Below are 13,249 nucleotides of genomic sequence, written 5' to 3'. Positions count from 1 at the left end.
TTGCTTTCCGAGCTCAGAGCCACCACTGAGACAGTAACAGCCCCTCTCCGCTTCACCTGCAGACGGTGAACGCCATCCTGATCGTCATCATGGTCCCCATCGTGGACGCCGTGGTGTATCCTCTGATCGCAAAGTGTGGTTTAAATTTCACGTAGGTGACCCTCGGCTTAGGGTCAGGGTTGGGGCTGTGTTCCCTCGCCTCCCAGAGCCCTGGTGGTAGCAATGTCTGGCTCTTCTCCCACGATCCCATGTGTCTGAGGGAGTTTTCCAAGAAATATTTTTGAATCAGATGTCTATGTGCTGACGTTTCTGAAAATTTGCCCTTAAAATAATAGTGCTATTAATGGCCATCTGCAGAAGCATCTAATTAAGACTCCCTGGTGAGCACAGAGGATAGAAATTTCAACTATGATCCAGAGGAGTCTCTAGAAATTAAACGTCCAAACGCAAGTGAGAAATTGTATTACATTTATCCTCCTTCATCTTGGTCATGAATAAGAGCCAAAGAGGCCCTTGGAGGGACTTCTCTGGCGGTCCAGTGGTTACAACCCTGCACTTCCGCTTCAGGGGCCACAAGTTCGATTCCTGGTTGGGGAACTAGGTTCCCTCAAGCCCTGTGGCACAGCCAAAAATAAATAAATGAAGATGTGTGCTTAATTTAAAAAATAAAAGAGAGACCCTTGGGATCCACATGTTTAGTGGGGAATTAATTTTGTCTGGGGCTGGGAGAGGAGGGCTCCCTACGGGGGTTTGCCCTCAGATCACTCGCCCATGGCTTCCTGAGAGTCACCCTCTCGCTCATCCCCCCCAGCTCCTTGAAGAAGATGACAGTTGGCATGTTCCTGGCTTCCATGGCTTTTGTAGCGGCTGCCATCGTGCAGGTGGAGATTGACGTGAGTTGCCTTCTGACTCTCCAGTGGCCTTTCCTGGTGGATGTGGGGACACGTCCTCCTCTAGGACTGAGACTGTGGGGGGGCCAGGCAGGGACTGGCTGGTGAAGCAGGTCCTGGAGCTGTGGGCGGTGTGCGTGTATTCTAACATTCCCGATATGGTTAGTTCCGCAGCTCGTCCATGTCATTTGGGCTCAAAATGGGACTAAGGCTGTTCGTCTGAGATCAGGTCTTAGATAAAAGGCCTCTGTCTCTCTGTCTCTCACACCCTCTCTGCTCTCCCCTTCTTTCCCCACTCCTTCACCCCATGTCTTTCTCTCTCTCTCTGTCTCTTTCTCCATCTCTGTCCTTCTATCTCTCCCTCCCTCCCTCCTCTCTGTTTAAATTTTTAATTGTGGTAAAATATATATAACATAAAATTTACCATCTTGATCATTTCTACGTGTACAGTTTGGTAGCGCTAAGAACATCCATATGGTTGTGACCTCAATCTCTAGAACTCTTTTCGTCTTGCAAAACTGAAACCCTGGACCCATTGAACAACAGCTCCTTGTGTCCCGTCTCTCCAGTCCCCCGGGCACGACCTTTCTTTTTCCGTCTCCATGAATTTGACTGTTCTCTGTGTCTCGTGGAAGTGGAGTCATACAGTACCTGTCCTCTTGTGTCTGACTGACTTCACTGAGCACGATGTCGTCATGTTGTAGCACACGTCAGAGTTTCCTCCCTTCGGGCAGAATAGTCTGTCACGTGGATGTAACACCTGTTGTTTTCCGTTTACCTCTTGATGGACGTTGGGTCATTCCACCTCGTGGCTGTTGTCAGTAATCCTGCCATAAGCTTGGGTGTGCTCACCTTCTCTTGGACATGACTCACTTTATGGAAAACTGTGGGGCTAAAATCGACATGGATTGCCTCAGTGACCCTGGGATTTGAGAGAAGACATGGTAGGGAAAAGGCAGGACCCCTGAGCAGGGTGTGAGGCAGGAGTCCATAAAGCGTTGTGAGGGGATCTTCAGAGCACCGTGTCCAGGGCTGAGGTCTGGGCTTCCAGAGTTATGAGCACGGAGGCTGACATCTGCAGGGAGAAGATCCCAGGCCCTACCAGAGCAGCCTCATGTAGGGGATGGTTTCTCTGACCCTCCGTGTACTGGGCGGTGTAACCTGGCATCTTTTGACCAGGTTTGACTTGGAGGTGGCCAGGTAGGAGCTGGGGCAGCCTCTTGCTGACCATTACTGTGTTCTGTACGAGCGTCACTTTCTGCGAGTGCCAGGAGACGTGGGAATGGAGGCCTCCTGGGCTTCGTGGTGGATGCCTAGTGTGCCTCAGCCAACATGGCTGCCTCAGCCAGGGGGATAGGATCACAGTGCCAAGGTTAAGGTCATCGTCAACATGCACCGAGGACCTCAAGGCCACGTCTCTTTTATTTTGTTCAGAAAACTCTGCCCGTCTTCCCCAAAGGAAATGAAGTCCAAATCAAAGTCCTGAATATAGGAGATAGTAACATGACCGTGTCTTTTCCCGGAACGACAGAGACATACAACCAGATGTCTCAAGTAAGTAGAAGTGAGCTTTCTTTTCCCTCTTCTGACCCGAGCTATAATAGGGTTTGGAGAGCCGATCTTCTGGGTTCTTGGAGCAATCCCAAGACAACCCCCAAAGTGAAACATCTTCATCCTTAATCTAATTCTGGCTTCACTCTGGACCAGTGTCTGAATCACCCGGGGAGCTTGTTAAAATGCAGATTTGTGACCAGTGGGTCTGAAATGCTGCATTTTTACAAGCTTTCTGGTGACAGTGCTTTTGCTGGTACATGGAGCCACACTTTAAAGGGCAAGGTTCTGGGTCAGTGGTTCTCCACCAATGCCGTTCTGGCCCCTCAGGGAACACTGGGCAATCTCTGGAGACGTTGTTGTCACAACTGGGATTTTGCTGGCATCTCCTGTGTAGAAGCTAGGAGCTTCCCAGGTGGCACAATGGAAAACAGGAGGTGCCAAAGATGCAGGTTCAACCCCTGGGTCAGGAAGATCCCCTGGAGAAGGAAATGGCAACCCTCTCCAGTATTCTTGCCTGGAGAATCCCATGGACAGAGGGGCCTGGTGGACTGAGGTCCATGGGGTCGCAAAAGAGTTGGATGTGACTGAGTGACTCAGCATGCACACACACACACACACACACACACACTCATAGAAACTAGAGATACTGACACACCAGTCTGAGGCTGGAACACCCTGCTGTGGATGGATGGTCATGGGTCTTGATTAGAGCTTCTCTTCTCTGGAGAGCTTTGATAATTCTCACACTGGCATCCCAGCTCCTGAAGTTTTGATTTAACGGGTCTCATTGCTGTTCAGCCACCTGTTGAGGTCCTATTGAGGACCACTCCCTTAGATCTCGCCAAACTAATAACTGTGCAGGAAGAAACAGTGCTTGACTCCCGATGCTTAGGAAAGGCCACCATCGGTTTTCACCCAGGCTGTTGCTTTTCCTGGATGCGGCTCTTTGCCCAATGGTAGAAGTAATTTCCATAGCATTTATTATCATAAAATGAAAGTAAAATGCTGAATGAAAGTCATAGTTCTTGTGGTAATGCTAAACAACTTCAGACTAGAGTCCACAGGGTGGGCTGGTGCAGAAGCTGAGACGAACCAATGCCAGCTCCCCCGAGGCATTTTTGATGTGTATGAACGTGACCTGGGAATGTCAAATCGCATGCATGACAGTGTCACCTAGTAGAGAACAGGGCTCCGGTGTAAACTGTGACCCTCTTCCCCCGTTACAGCCAAAAGACTTTATGACTTTCAACGTAGACAACCTAAGTATAAACATTTCTTCTACTGGATCACCAGTCACTCCAGTAACTCATAACTTTGAGTCCGGCCATCGCCATACCCTTCTCGTCTGGGCCCCAAGTAACTACCAAGTGGTAAGTAGCTGGGCGTTCCCAGCTGACTCTGACTGTGTGTGTTGTTGGAGACACGGCTGTCTAGTGGTGTGACTTGGTTTTACCCTCATGTGGTATTGTATTAGATAATCCTCCATTCTTGCTTTTTCAAGGACATAGTCATCTGACTTCCAATAAAGGTTTGACTGGTGGATGGGAGGGTTGATAGGAATTTGACAAATTTTAAAAAGAACTTCTGGGCACAGTATGGTGTGTTTGAACACAAGTTGCACAGCACCTGTGTGCATTCTCAGACTTTTTGAGATAAAGTTTTAAATGCACCTTTAATAGTATTCATTTTAAAACTTGGCAGTGAATAATTGGGAGATTAGAGCCATCTCTGAAAAAAATAGTGAGTCTATCAAGTAAAAGCAATAGAAATGCATTAAAATGATTTCATGACAAAATATGGACATCTAGATATTCCATTCAGCATATGAAGAAGCTATGAAGGTGTAGTTGATCTAGTGAAGGAGTTGTGGGTACTCTGTAAGGTGAGTTTTGGTGAGCTTCTATAAAACTGTGTACAGAATGAAGACTTGTTGGTAATGTGTGTAATTAGGGGGCTGTTGAGAGGCTTGCCCTAAATTCTTAAGAGAGCAGTGATCTGTGGAACCACTAAAAAGCAAGCACTAAAAATTGTAAAGGCTTATGGAACTCTGCTTGATATTATGTGGCCGCCTGGATGGGAATGGAGTTCGGGGGAGAATGGATACATGTTTATGTGCGGCTGAGCCCCTTCGCTGTTCACCCAAAACTATCACAACATCGTTAATTGACTACACCCAAGTACAAAATGGCTTTCCAGGTGGCGCAGTGGTAAAGAGCCCGCCTGTCAGTGCAGGAGACATAAGAGACGTGGGTTCCATCCCTGGGTCAGAAGGATCCCCTGGAGAAGGAAATGGCAACCCACTCCAGTATTCTTGCCCGGAGAATCCCACGGACAGAGGAGCCTGGCGAGCTACAGTCCACAGGGTCGCAAAGAGTCAGACACGACTGAAGTGACTTAGCATGCACTCACAATACAAAATAAAAAAGTTTTTTAAAATTGTAAAGGCTCCTTTTAACTTCACATAAACCAAGGCTGAGTGGTGGAGCCTAGCTAATTTAATCACGGTGCCCTTAGCTCCTAGAATAAGGACTCTAGCACTCTCCTTCTCTAAAGCCTGAACTGTTCATCGGAATTATTCTAAGGAGTTAGATTTGATAATGTTTTCTTTCTCAGGTAAAAGATGGCCTTAACCAGAAGCCAGAAAAAGGGAGAAATGGAATCAGGTATGTGTACTTCCTTAACACTTAAGTTATATCAGCTTCTTATGGAAGTAATGTGTACCCATGGTAAAATCCAGCTGTGACAAGGATATCAAATGAGAGTCTGGGGTTTCCCCCAAGAATGTGAGGCTGGTTCAGTATTTTTTAAGTCATAAATAAAATCCATCATCTTAATATACTAAAGAGGAAAATCCACATCATCAAATCAATTGATACAGAAAAAAGACTTGATAAAATTCAGCATCCATCCATTTAACAACCCTCAGCAAACTAGGAGCTGAAGGGAAGTTCCTTATTCTGAAAAAGGACTGCACTTCCCTGCTGGTCCAGCAGTTAACAGTCTGCCTGCCAGGGCAGGGGCACAGGTTCAGCCCCTGGTCAGGGAAGATTCCTCATGCCACGGGGCAACTAAGCTTGCTCCACCAGTGCTGAGCCCACGTACTGCAGCTGCTGAAGCCTGGGTACGCTAGAGCCCACGCTCCACGAGAGAAGCCAGCACAGTGGGGAGCCCGTGCCCCGCAGAAGAGTGGCCCCCGCTCACCACAACTAGAGAAAGCCCGTGCGCAGCAACAAAGACCCAGCACAGCAAAATAAACAGAATTTTTAAAAATCCCAGCTAACATTGCACTTAATGGCAGAAGTCTAAATGCTCCCCGCCTCAAAATCAGGAACTAGGTCAGGTTGCCTACTCCATTCTTTTTCAAGATCCTTGCAGATGCTAGTGCCATGAGGCAAGAAAAATATGTAAAAGCACCTAGATTGGAAAGGAAGAAATAAAAGTCTCTCTACACGCAAAAGGCATGAATGTCTACATCACAAGTCCCATGGACTTGATAGCAAAAGCTCATAGACTCACTAGGTGAGTTTAGAAGGGTTACAGGATACAAGGCCAATGACAAGAAAAACGTATTTGTATATACCAGCAATAAATGATTGGAAGCTATACCTTTTCAGTTCAGTCGCTCAGTCATGTCCGACTCTGCGACCCCATGAATCGCAGCACACCAGGCCTCCCTGTCCATCACCAACTCCCGGAGTTCACTCAAACTCATGTCCATCAAGTCAGTGATGCCATCCAGCCATCTCATCGTCTGTTGTCCCCTTCTCCTCCTGCCCCCAATCCCTCCCAGCATCAGGGTCTTTTCCAATGAGTCAACTCTTCACATGAGGTGGCCAAAGTATTGGAGTTTCAGCTTTAGCATCATTCCTTCCAAAGAACACCCAGGACTGATCTCCTTTAGGATGGACTGGTTGGACCTCCTTGCAGTCCAAGGGACTCTCAAGAGTCTTCTCCAACACCACAGTTCAAAAGCATCAATTCTTCGGCGCTCAGCTTCCTTCACAGTCCAACTCTCACATCCATACATGACCACTGGAAAAACCATAGCCTTGACTAGACGGACCTTTGTTGGCAAAGTAATGTCTCTGCTTTTCAATATGCTATCTAGATTGCTCATAACTTTCCTTCCAAGGAGTAAGTGTCTTTTAATTTCATGGCTTCAGTCACCATCTGCAGTGATTTTGGAGCCCCCAAAAATAAAGTCTGACACTGTTTCCACTGTTTCCCCATCTCTTGCACCATTTTTAAATTATGAGAATGCTAAAAGATTTAGTCTCTTAGCAAATTTTAAGTATATTGTATTAATTATAGTTATTGTGCTGTACTTTGGATCCTTAGAACTTATTCATCTTAAAACTGAAACTTGAGACTTCTCTGGTGATCCAGTGTTTAGGTCTCCCTGCTCACAATGCAGGGGGCCTGGGTTCAACTCCTGGTCGGGGAACTAGATCCCACAGGCCACAACTCAGAGTTTGCATGCTGCAAGTAAAAGCATCCCGCGTGCTGCAACCAAGACCTGGTGCAGTCAAATAAATAAACATATTCTCAAAAAACTGAACGCTCATGCCCTTCGACCAACATCTCCCTTCCCCATTCTCCCCCTACTTGGCAACTACCACTCATTTTTGTTTCACCTAGGTATGCACCCCAAAGAAACAGAAATATATGTCCACTCAGAAACTTGTAGATAAATGGTCAAAGCACAGACGAAAATGTAGAAACAATTAAAATGCCCATCAGCTGATGAACAAACTGTGGTCTGACCATACGATGGAATATTATTCAGTCACGAAAAGGGATGGAGTACTGCTGTCTGCTGCAGTGTGAACGCACCTTAAAGGCATGATACCAAGCTGGAGAGGCCGGGCACCCAGACCTCCAGCCGTGTGATTCCGTGTACGTGAAACAGCAGCATATCCACAGAGAGAGAAAGCCAGGGGGCGAGGTGGTTGCCAGGGCCTGGGGGTGGGAGGGGCGGGAGGGGCGGGGGGGGCGGGAGGGGCGCTGCCTGCGCGGCCGCGTGTCCTTCTGGACTGATGAGAACCAGGGCTGTTGTGCTGCATGCACGGCCCTGTGGCTGCAGTGAAATCACTGAATTGCAGGCTTTATTTACAGGGGTGAGTTTTGCTGCATGTGAATTCTGTCTCATAAAGCCTATTTATTTTTCATGGAAGAGGAACAAATCTGTCTGTCCCCCAGTTACTCTTTAAGGAACCGGTCCCATTTGTGTCCTTTCCTCAGCTGGCTCCCACTGAGAAAACTTTGCAGCTTAGGTCCTGGTGCTCTAAGAGGCCAACGCCAAGGCTTCCTTAACGGGACCCTAGGATTTGCCCTAGTCAAAACTCTTAGAGCTCAGTAGGTCTTGAACCTCTGCTTTCCTCCCCCTTCAAAGAGCTCAGAATGTGTTTGCTGCTTATGCTTTACTATTTTCTGTGTGTATATGAGAACACATCTGATATTTGTGATGTTGCTTTTTTTTCTCTCAGATTATTTCCATTCTTACTGGTATCTCATACCAACCCTAAGACATATGTCAGGCAGGCAATAGTACTCAAGTGTTAGGGTAATGTTTTAAGTCTTATGTCTTGTACAAAGTCAGGCCCCAGGCCCAAGGGTCTACTCCTAATTTCATGCTATTTCCACTGTAGGTGTTTCAAATGGTTCATCTTGGTCTTCTATAGAAGTGTCGTTTACAGTTTGGAGCAGAATTCATTCTGTTAGGCTCCTGTCGACCTCCACCAGGTTCAGTTTTCTACTCAAATCACCTGTCAAATGACACCAAGGCCAATGCCTAAGGACGTTTGGACTTGAATGTCATTCATAAAAATGTTCCCTCAGTCCCTGCAATTTGACCGATATTACTTACTGCTGCAAACATAGATGAAACTTGGCCACCGTTGACAAAAAAAAATTAATAGTCCACCTAAAGAAAAAATAGAGAATTTTATTTGAGCCGATCTGAGAAGTATAACCCAGGAAGCACTCTTCCAGAAAACTCTGAGACCTGCTCCACTTGTTAGAAGTCAAAGGTACTTCATTTATACACAGGTACTTCAAAATATACATTTTTCAGACACAAGGTTATACATCAAAATGACACAGACGTTTGTGCATCAGGCTCACCAAAAACACAGATCTGAATGTACAATGCGAGCAGCAGGTAACCATGACCATGACCCCCTACTGAATAAGGAAGCAATGTTATCATCCAAGGACTCACATTGCTGGCGTCAGAGGAAACAAAACAAAAAAGCATTGATCTCTGCGGTGGAGCCAGCATTCTCACCTTTGAGGAGGTCTGGTTAATGTATAATGAAGACACATGCCATTAGGGAGGGCTCAGTATGGGTAAGGAGTATGTTATGCTTCATTTTCTTGTCCTGCCTTGAAACATACATTTTATTCCATCACCCTATATTTTATGGATGTGAAAGTTACATTGTTCTTTATGGTACTTAAGTATATACCATTATCACTTCTCATTCTCTGAATTGGATGATCTGTATACCTTCACTCGTCTCTCTGTCAGAAAAGACCCACCGGTCTTATTTGGGGCGGCCCACTTCTCCTCCCTGGGGCAGTATAAGAATGTCAGAGTCTTCTCTAGCCTGGAACGTTTGAGGAAGGGGTCTCTAACCATTTGTCCCCCTGGTCACCGCCTATATGGTCCTTTGGAGGAAATAACCCAGCGGGTCCCATGGAAGCTTGGGCACAGGGGACACTGCAGAGACTAGAAACCTTGGGACCCAGCGCCCAGTGCTCCTGGGTGTTCCATTCCCAGCCGTATTCCTACGGGATGCTGGTCACTGTTACTCTGTGATCTGCAGGCATAGGTCTCTGCCGTCTAAAGGGAATTCCTTAAAACTCTGCTTCCTGGGCTGGCCCAAGTCATCCTCTCCACTCCTTGGAGCCCCTCCTTGCCTGAGGGTGCTCTTTAAAAAGGTAAAGGAAATAATTGGGCTTCTCTAACCCCCAAAAGAAGCCCCAGTTGGAGACTGACTTTTAGGTACTCAGCAACTTCTGCTTTTGGTCGTTCACTGCTTTGGCTCTCGAGTTTCTGGAGTAAGAAGCCCAAAGACACGGCTGCCTTCTGGAAAGGAAAGAGATCAGCACCTATTTCAACCCATACTTGCTGCTGCTGCTGCTGCGTCGTTTCAGTGGTGTCCGACTCTGTGCAACCCCATAGACGGCAGCCCACCGGGCTCTCCCGTCCCTGGGATTCTCCAGGCAAGAACACTGGAGTGGGTTGCCATTTCCTTCTCCAATGCATGAAAGTGAAAAGTGAAAGTGAAGTCACTCAGTCGTGTCCGATTCTTCATGACCCCATACTTAATATCCCCAAATATCACTGAATAGTTCCCAGTTACAAAGTAGTTAGAAGAGTTCCCAGCGTTTCACTGTGTGAAATAAATTCTTTTAGGTGTGTTCTAACCAGCAGGCAAGCAAAGACAGAGCTAGACGCGGTTACTTTCTGTCTGTATGCTCTAGAAGACTTCTGCAAACACCTTAAATTCCTCCCAAAAGGAAACAGAGCCCAGCTTCAGGTGCAACATACTGTGACCTAGAGCAAATAGTCCGCTCACAAGACTGATGGTTTTCTGTTTCAGATTCGTAAATGCTTTTGGCGAGAGCTTCAACGTCACAATGGATGGGGAAGTTTACAACAATGTCTCCAGTCACAATGCCAGTGAATATCTTTTTTTCTCTTCTGGAGTGTAAGTGCCTACAATGGCCACTTTGCTCTACAGTTAAGGGTTTCAAGCCTTTTTCTTTAATTAGTATATTGAAGATTTCAATACCAAGAATGTTAACCTGTATCAACCTTTTTTTTTTTTTTTTTAGAAAGAGCTTCACAATAAACTCACCAGAGATTTCACAACCGTGTGGAAAAGAGTTCAAAACATCCTACCTTGGATTTGGTAGCGCGTTTACCTATGTAATCACCAGAAAGGTTAGTGACTCATTGCACTGAGTCAGACATGCCACTCAAACGTTATTGATGAGAGTCCTTGCAAACAGAACATAGGAATGATTTAATGGAGTAATATAAGGGTCTGTATTTTAAACAAGTTTTAGGATTAATTCAGTTCACCGCTAATTCTTTAGTTTATCATTGCCTTAAGTTTGCTGTTAGAATAAAATTACACAGTCTGACTTACTCTAAAAATTCACGTTGACCAGTATCTGATGCTTCCTCGTAGACATTTAACATAGACTTTGGAAACTGTTAGTTCAAAGAGCTGGGAATGTTTTCAACAAACCTGACTTCCAGCCTACTCTCTTGTTGAAGAGGAAAAAGCTAGTGAACAGACTTTCCAGTCCCGCCGAGGCCATCCAAGTCCGAGGATAAAATGCAGGGTTGCATGTTTACATTTACAAGATGTACTGTCTGGATGGATTGAATGAGGTGACCCCGAAGGTCCAGGTTCAGTTGGCCGGGCTGCGTGATTTGTATTCTGAAAGCAGTCTCAATTTTCATGTCTTTTTGTCTCTGCCTCCCTGGTCCAGAGTGACGGTTGCCCCGAAGCAAAGGCTTTTGAAGACATCTCCCCAAACACAGTCAGCATGGCTCTGCAGATCCCGCAGTACTTCCTCCTCACCTGCGGCGAGGTGGTCTTCTCCGTCACCGGGCTGGAGTTCTCCTACTCTCAGGTCTCTCAGCTACTATCTTTACACCCCTCGCCTGCAGCCCTGCCTTCCGAAAACGCTGCTGGGGCTTAACAGTGAGCTGGAGCAACCATGCACTTACAGTGTAAAAGAAAACTCTAGAAATGTGGGTAGATTATGGTAGATTCTACTGAACATGGTTTTAGAGACTACCCAGTCTTATTTACTGAATAAGAATATTACTGTTTAGGCAATTCGCTGGTGATCCAGTGGTTAGGACTCCATACTTTCTCAGCCAAGGGCACAGGTTCAATCCCTGGTTAGGAAACTGAGACCCCACAAGCCTTATGGTAAGGCCCCCCCCCCCCCGCTGCCCAAAAAAAGGAATATTACTGTTTAGCATTACGACTGTCCACCTGTAGGTGTCTGAATTCCCAGTTATATGTTAGAATTTGGGGTCCTAAGTAGGAAAAACTCGATTAATGACCATTACCAGGGTCAAGATGGTCAATGGTTCCATGTTCTCAAACAACCCCATCCGTAACAGCGTTCACATACAGGTCCTCATTGTCATTAAGATTCCCTTGAGGTCTCTTCGTAACTCCCAGTAAACCCACTGATTAAGGTCTCACTCTTAAAAGTTAAAAAATAGTTTTGCTTTTGTGAACGTTAGACTAATGAGGCACATTTTGCTGATACCTGAATTTAGAGCTTAGGTTCTGAACTGGTTTATCACAATGTGGCTAGAGCCCTCATAACCCCCACGTGCCTAGTATCTTCACATTTTGCAGTAAAGACTGTAAATGTGAGCTGGATGATCCTTTTCTGCAATGACCTCACAGTCTAGTTAAGGAGATGACTACAACACAGGTGATGAGAGTTTGCTTGGTGAGTAGTTTTGGTGACTTGGCAGGAAAACCCTCCAAAGACCAAGCGGACAACACAGAGAGCAGCCTCCACTCAGGGTGAAGGAGGTGTCAGGCTGGGTGGCTTTGTTTGAAAATTCTTCTATGGAGATAGAATCAGTTCATCTGTAGATTCGTCCGTTTCATTAGGATGATAACTCTGCAAGCATGCAGAGAGTGAAGAACAAACAACTCTTGTGTGCTCATCCAACATGAGCATTTGGGATGTCTTGTCATCCAAGTGATAGTCCTTTTCCCATTTAAACCAACCCAACTCTTAATGTGCCTTCTGGGGAGTCGGCGGCCTCATTAAGGGAGTTGTTGAGTTAGGCGTGATCTCCTGCTCTGAGCTTGGCGTCTAACTTGGGACTCACTCTTTCTCATTCCCTTCAGGCTCCTTCCAACATGAAGTCGGTACTTCAAGCAGGATGGCTGTTGACCGTGGCCGTCGGCAACATCATCGTGCTTATTGTGGCAGGAGCAGGCCAGTTCAGTGAACAGGTACGGATGCAAACAGAGATCACGTGTACCTCTGTCTTGTCTGTTGATGACCCTCCCTGGTGGTGGTTTAGTCACTAAGTTGTGTCCGACTCTTGTGACCCCATGGACCCGCCAGGCTCCTCTGTCCATGGGATTTTCCAGCCAAGAATACTGGAGTGGATTGCCATTTCCCGTCTGTATATACACGTGGTCATCTCCACTAATGGCCAAATAACAGCCTCAGAGCCAGCCAGACAGAGCAGTTCCCAAACACCCTCACGGCCAAGTGTGTGCTCATTCTGCTTGTTTCTCCTTGGTGTTACACGGCCGGAATATAACCAGATGTAGCCATGTGTGGTTAACAGGTTGGGCTGTGCTCTCTGTGCTCAGTCGTGTCTGACTCTTTGCAACCCCACGGACTATAGCCCACCAGCCACTCTGTCCATGAAGATTCTCCAAGCAAGAATACTGGATTGGGTTGCCATGCCCTCCTCCAGGGGATCTTCCCGACCCAGGGGTCAAACCCAGGGTCTCCCACATTGCAGGCAGATTCTTTACTGTCTGAGCCACCACCAGGGAAGCCTGAGGTTAACATACTAACACCCTAATATCATTTACTATCAAAGGAAACGTCTTTTCCTAGCTGCATTGATTGCAGAGTAATGGCCCCAAACCAGGCATGTTATCCAGAAAGTTTCATACCACCAAAAGTTAAAACCATTCTAAAGGTTGTTGTAATTTTTCCCATTTAAAATGAGGGCTTTTCTGGTTCTAGAACTCTATCCCTCAGCACTCAGCATCTCTGCCTCATAA

At 46.4% G+C, this 13,249-nt stretch overlaps 1 protein-coding gene across 1 annotated transcript in view; it reads left to right on the top strand.

Moving 5' to 3' along the window:
- Window positions 1–13,249, top strand: part of SLC15A1 (solute carrier family 15 member 1) — a 46,758-nt gene that overhangs the window by 32,327 nt on the left and 1,182 nt on the right. The window contains exons 14-22 of the mRNA XM_061435277.1: window positions 63–151; window positions 812–893; window positions 2,325–2,444; window positions 3,671–3,814; window positions 5,058–5,107; window positions 10,052–10,159; window positions 10,287–10,395; window positions 10,953–11,096; window positions 12,350–12,457. Of these exons, the coding sequence (XP_061291261.1) occupies window positions 63–151; window positions 812–893; window positions 2,325–2,444; window positions 3,671–3,814; window positions 5,058–5,107; window positions 10,052–10,159; window positions 10,287–10,395; window positions 10,953–11,096; window positions 12,350–12,457 (954 nt within the window). The remainder of the gene's footprint in view (window positions 1–62; window positions 152–811; window positions 894–2,324; window positions 2,445–3,670; window positions 3,815–5,057; window positions 5,108–10,051; window positions 10,160–10,286; window positions 10,396–10,952; window positions 11,097–12,349; window positions 12,458–13,249) is intronic.

This window comes from Bos javanicus, chromosome 12, assembly GCF_032452875.1.
Source record: "Bos javanicus breed banteng chromosome 12, ARS-OSU_banteng_1.0, whole genome shotgun sequence".
Taxonomy (NCBI): Eukaryota; Metazoa; Chordata; class Mammalia; order Artiodactyla; family Bovidae; genus Bos; species Bos javanicus.
This window is presented reverse-complemented; position numbering and strand designations above follow the sequence as displayed.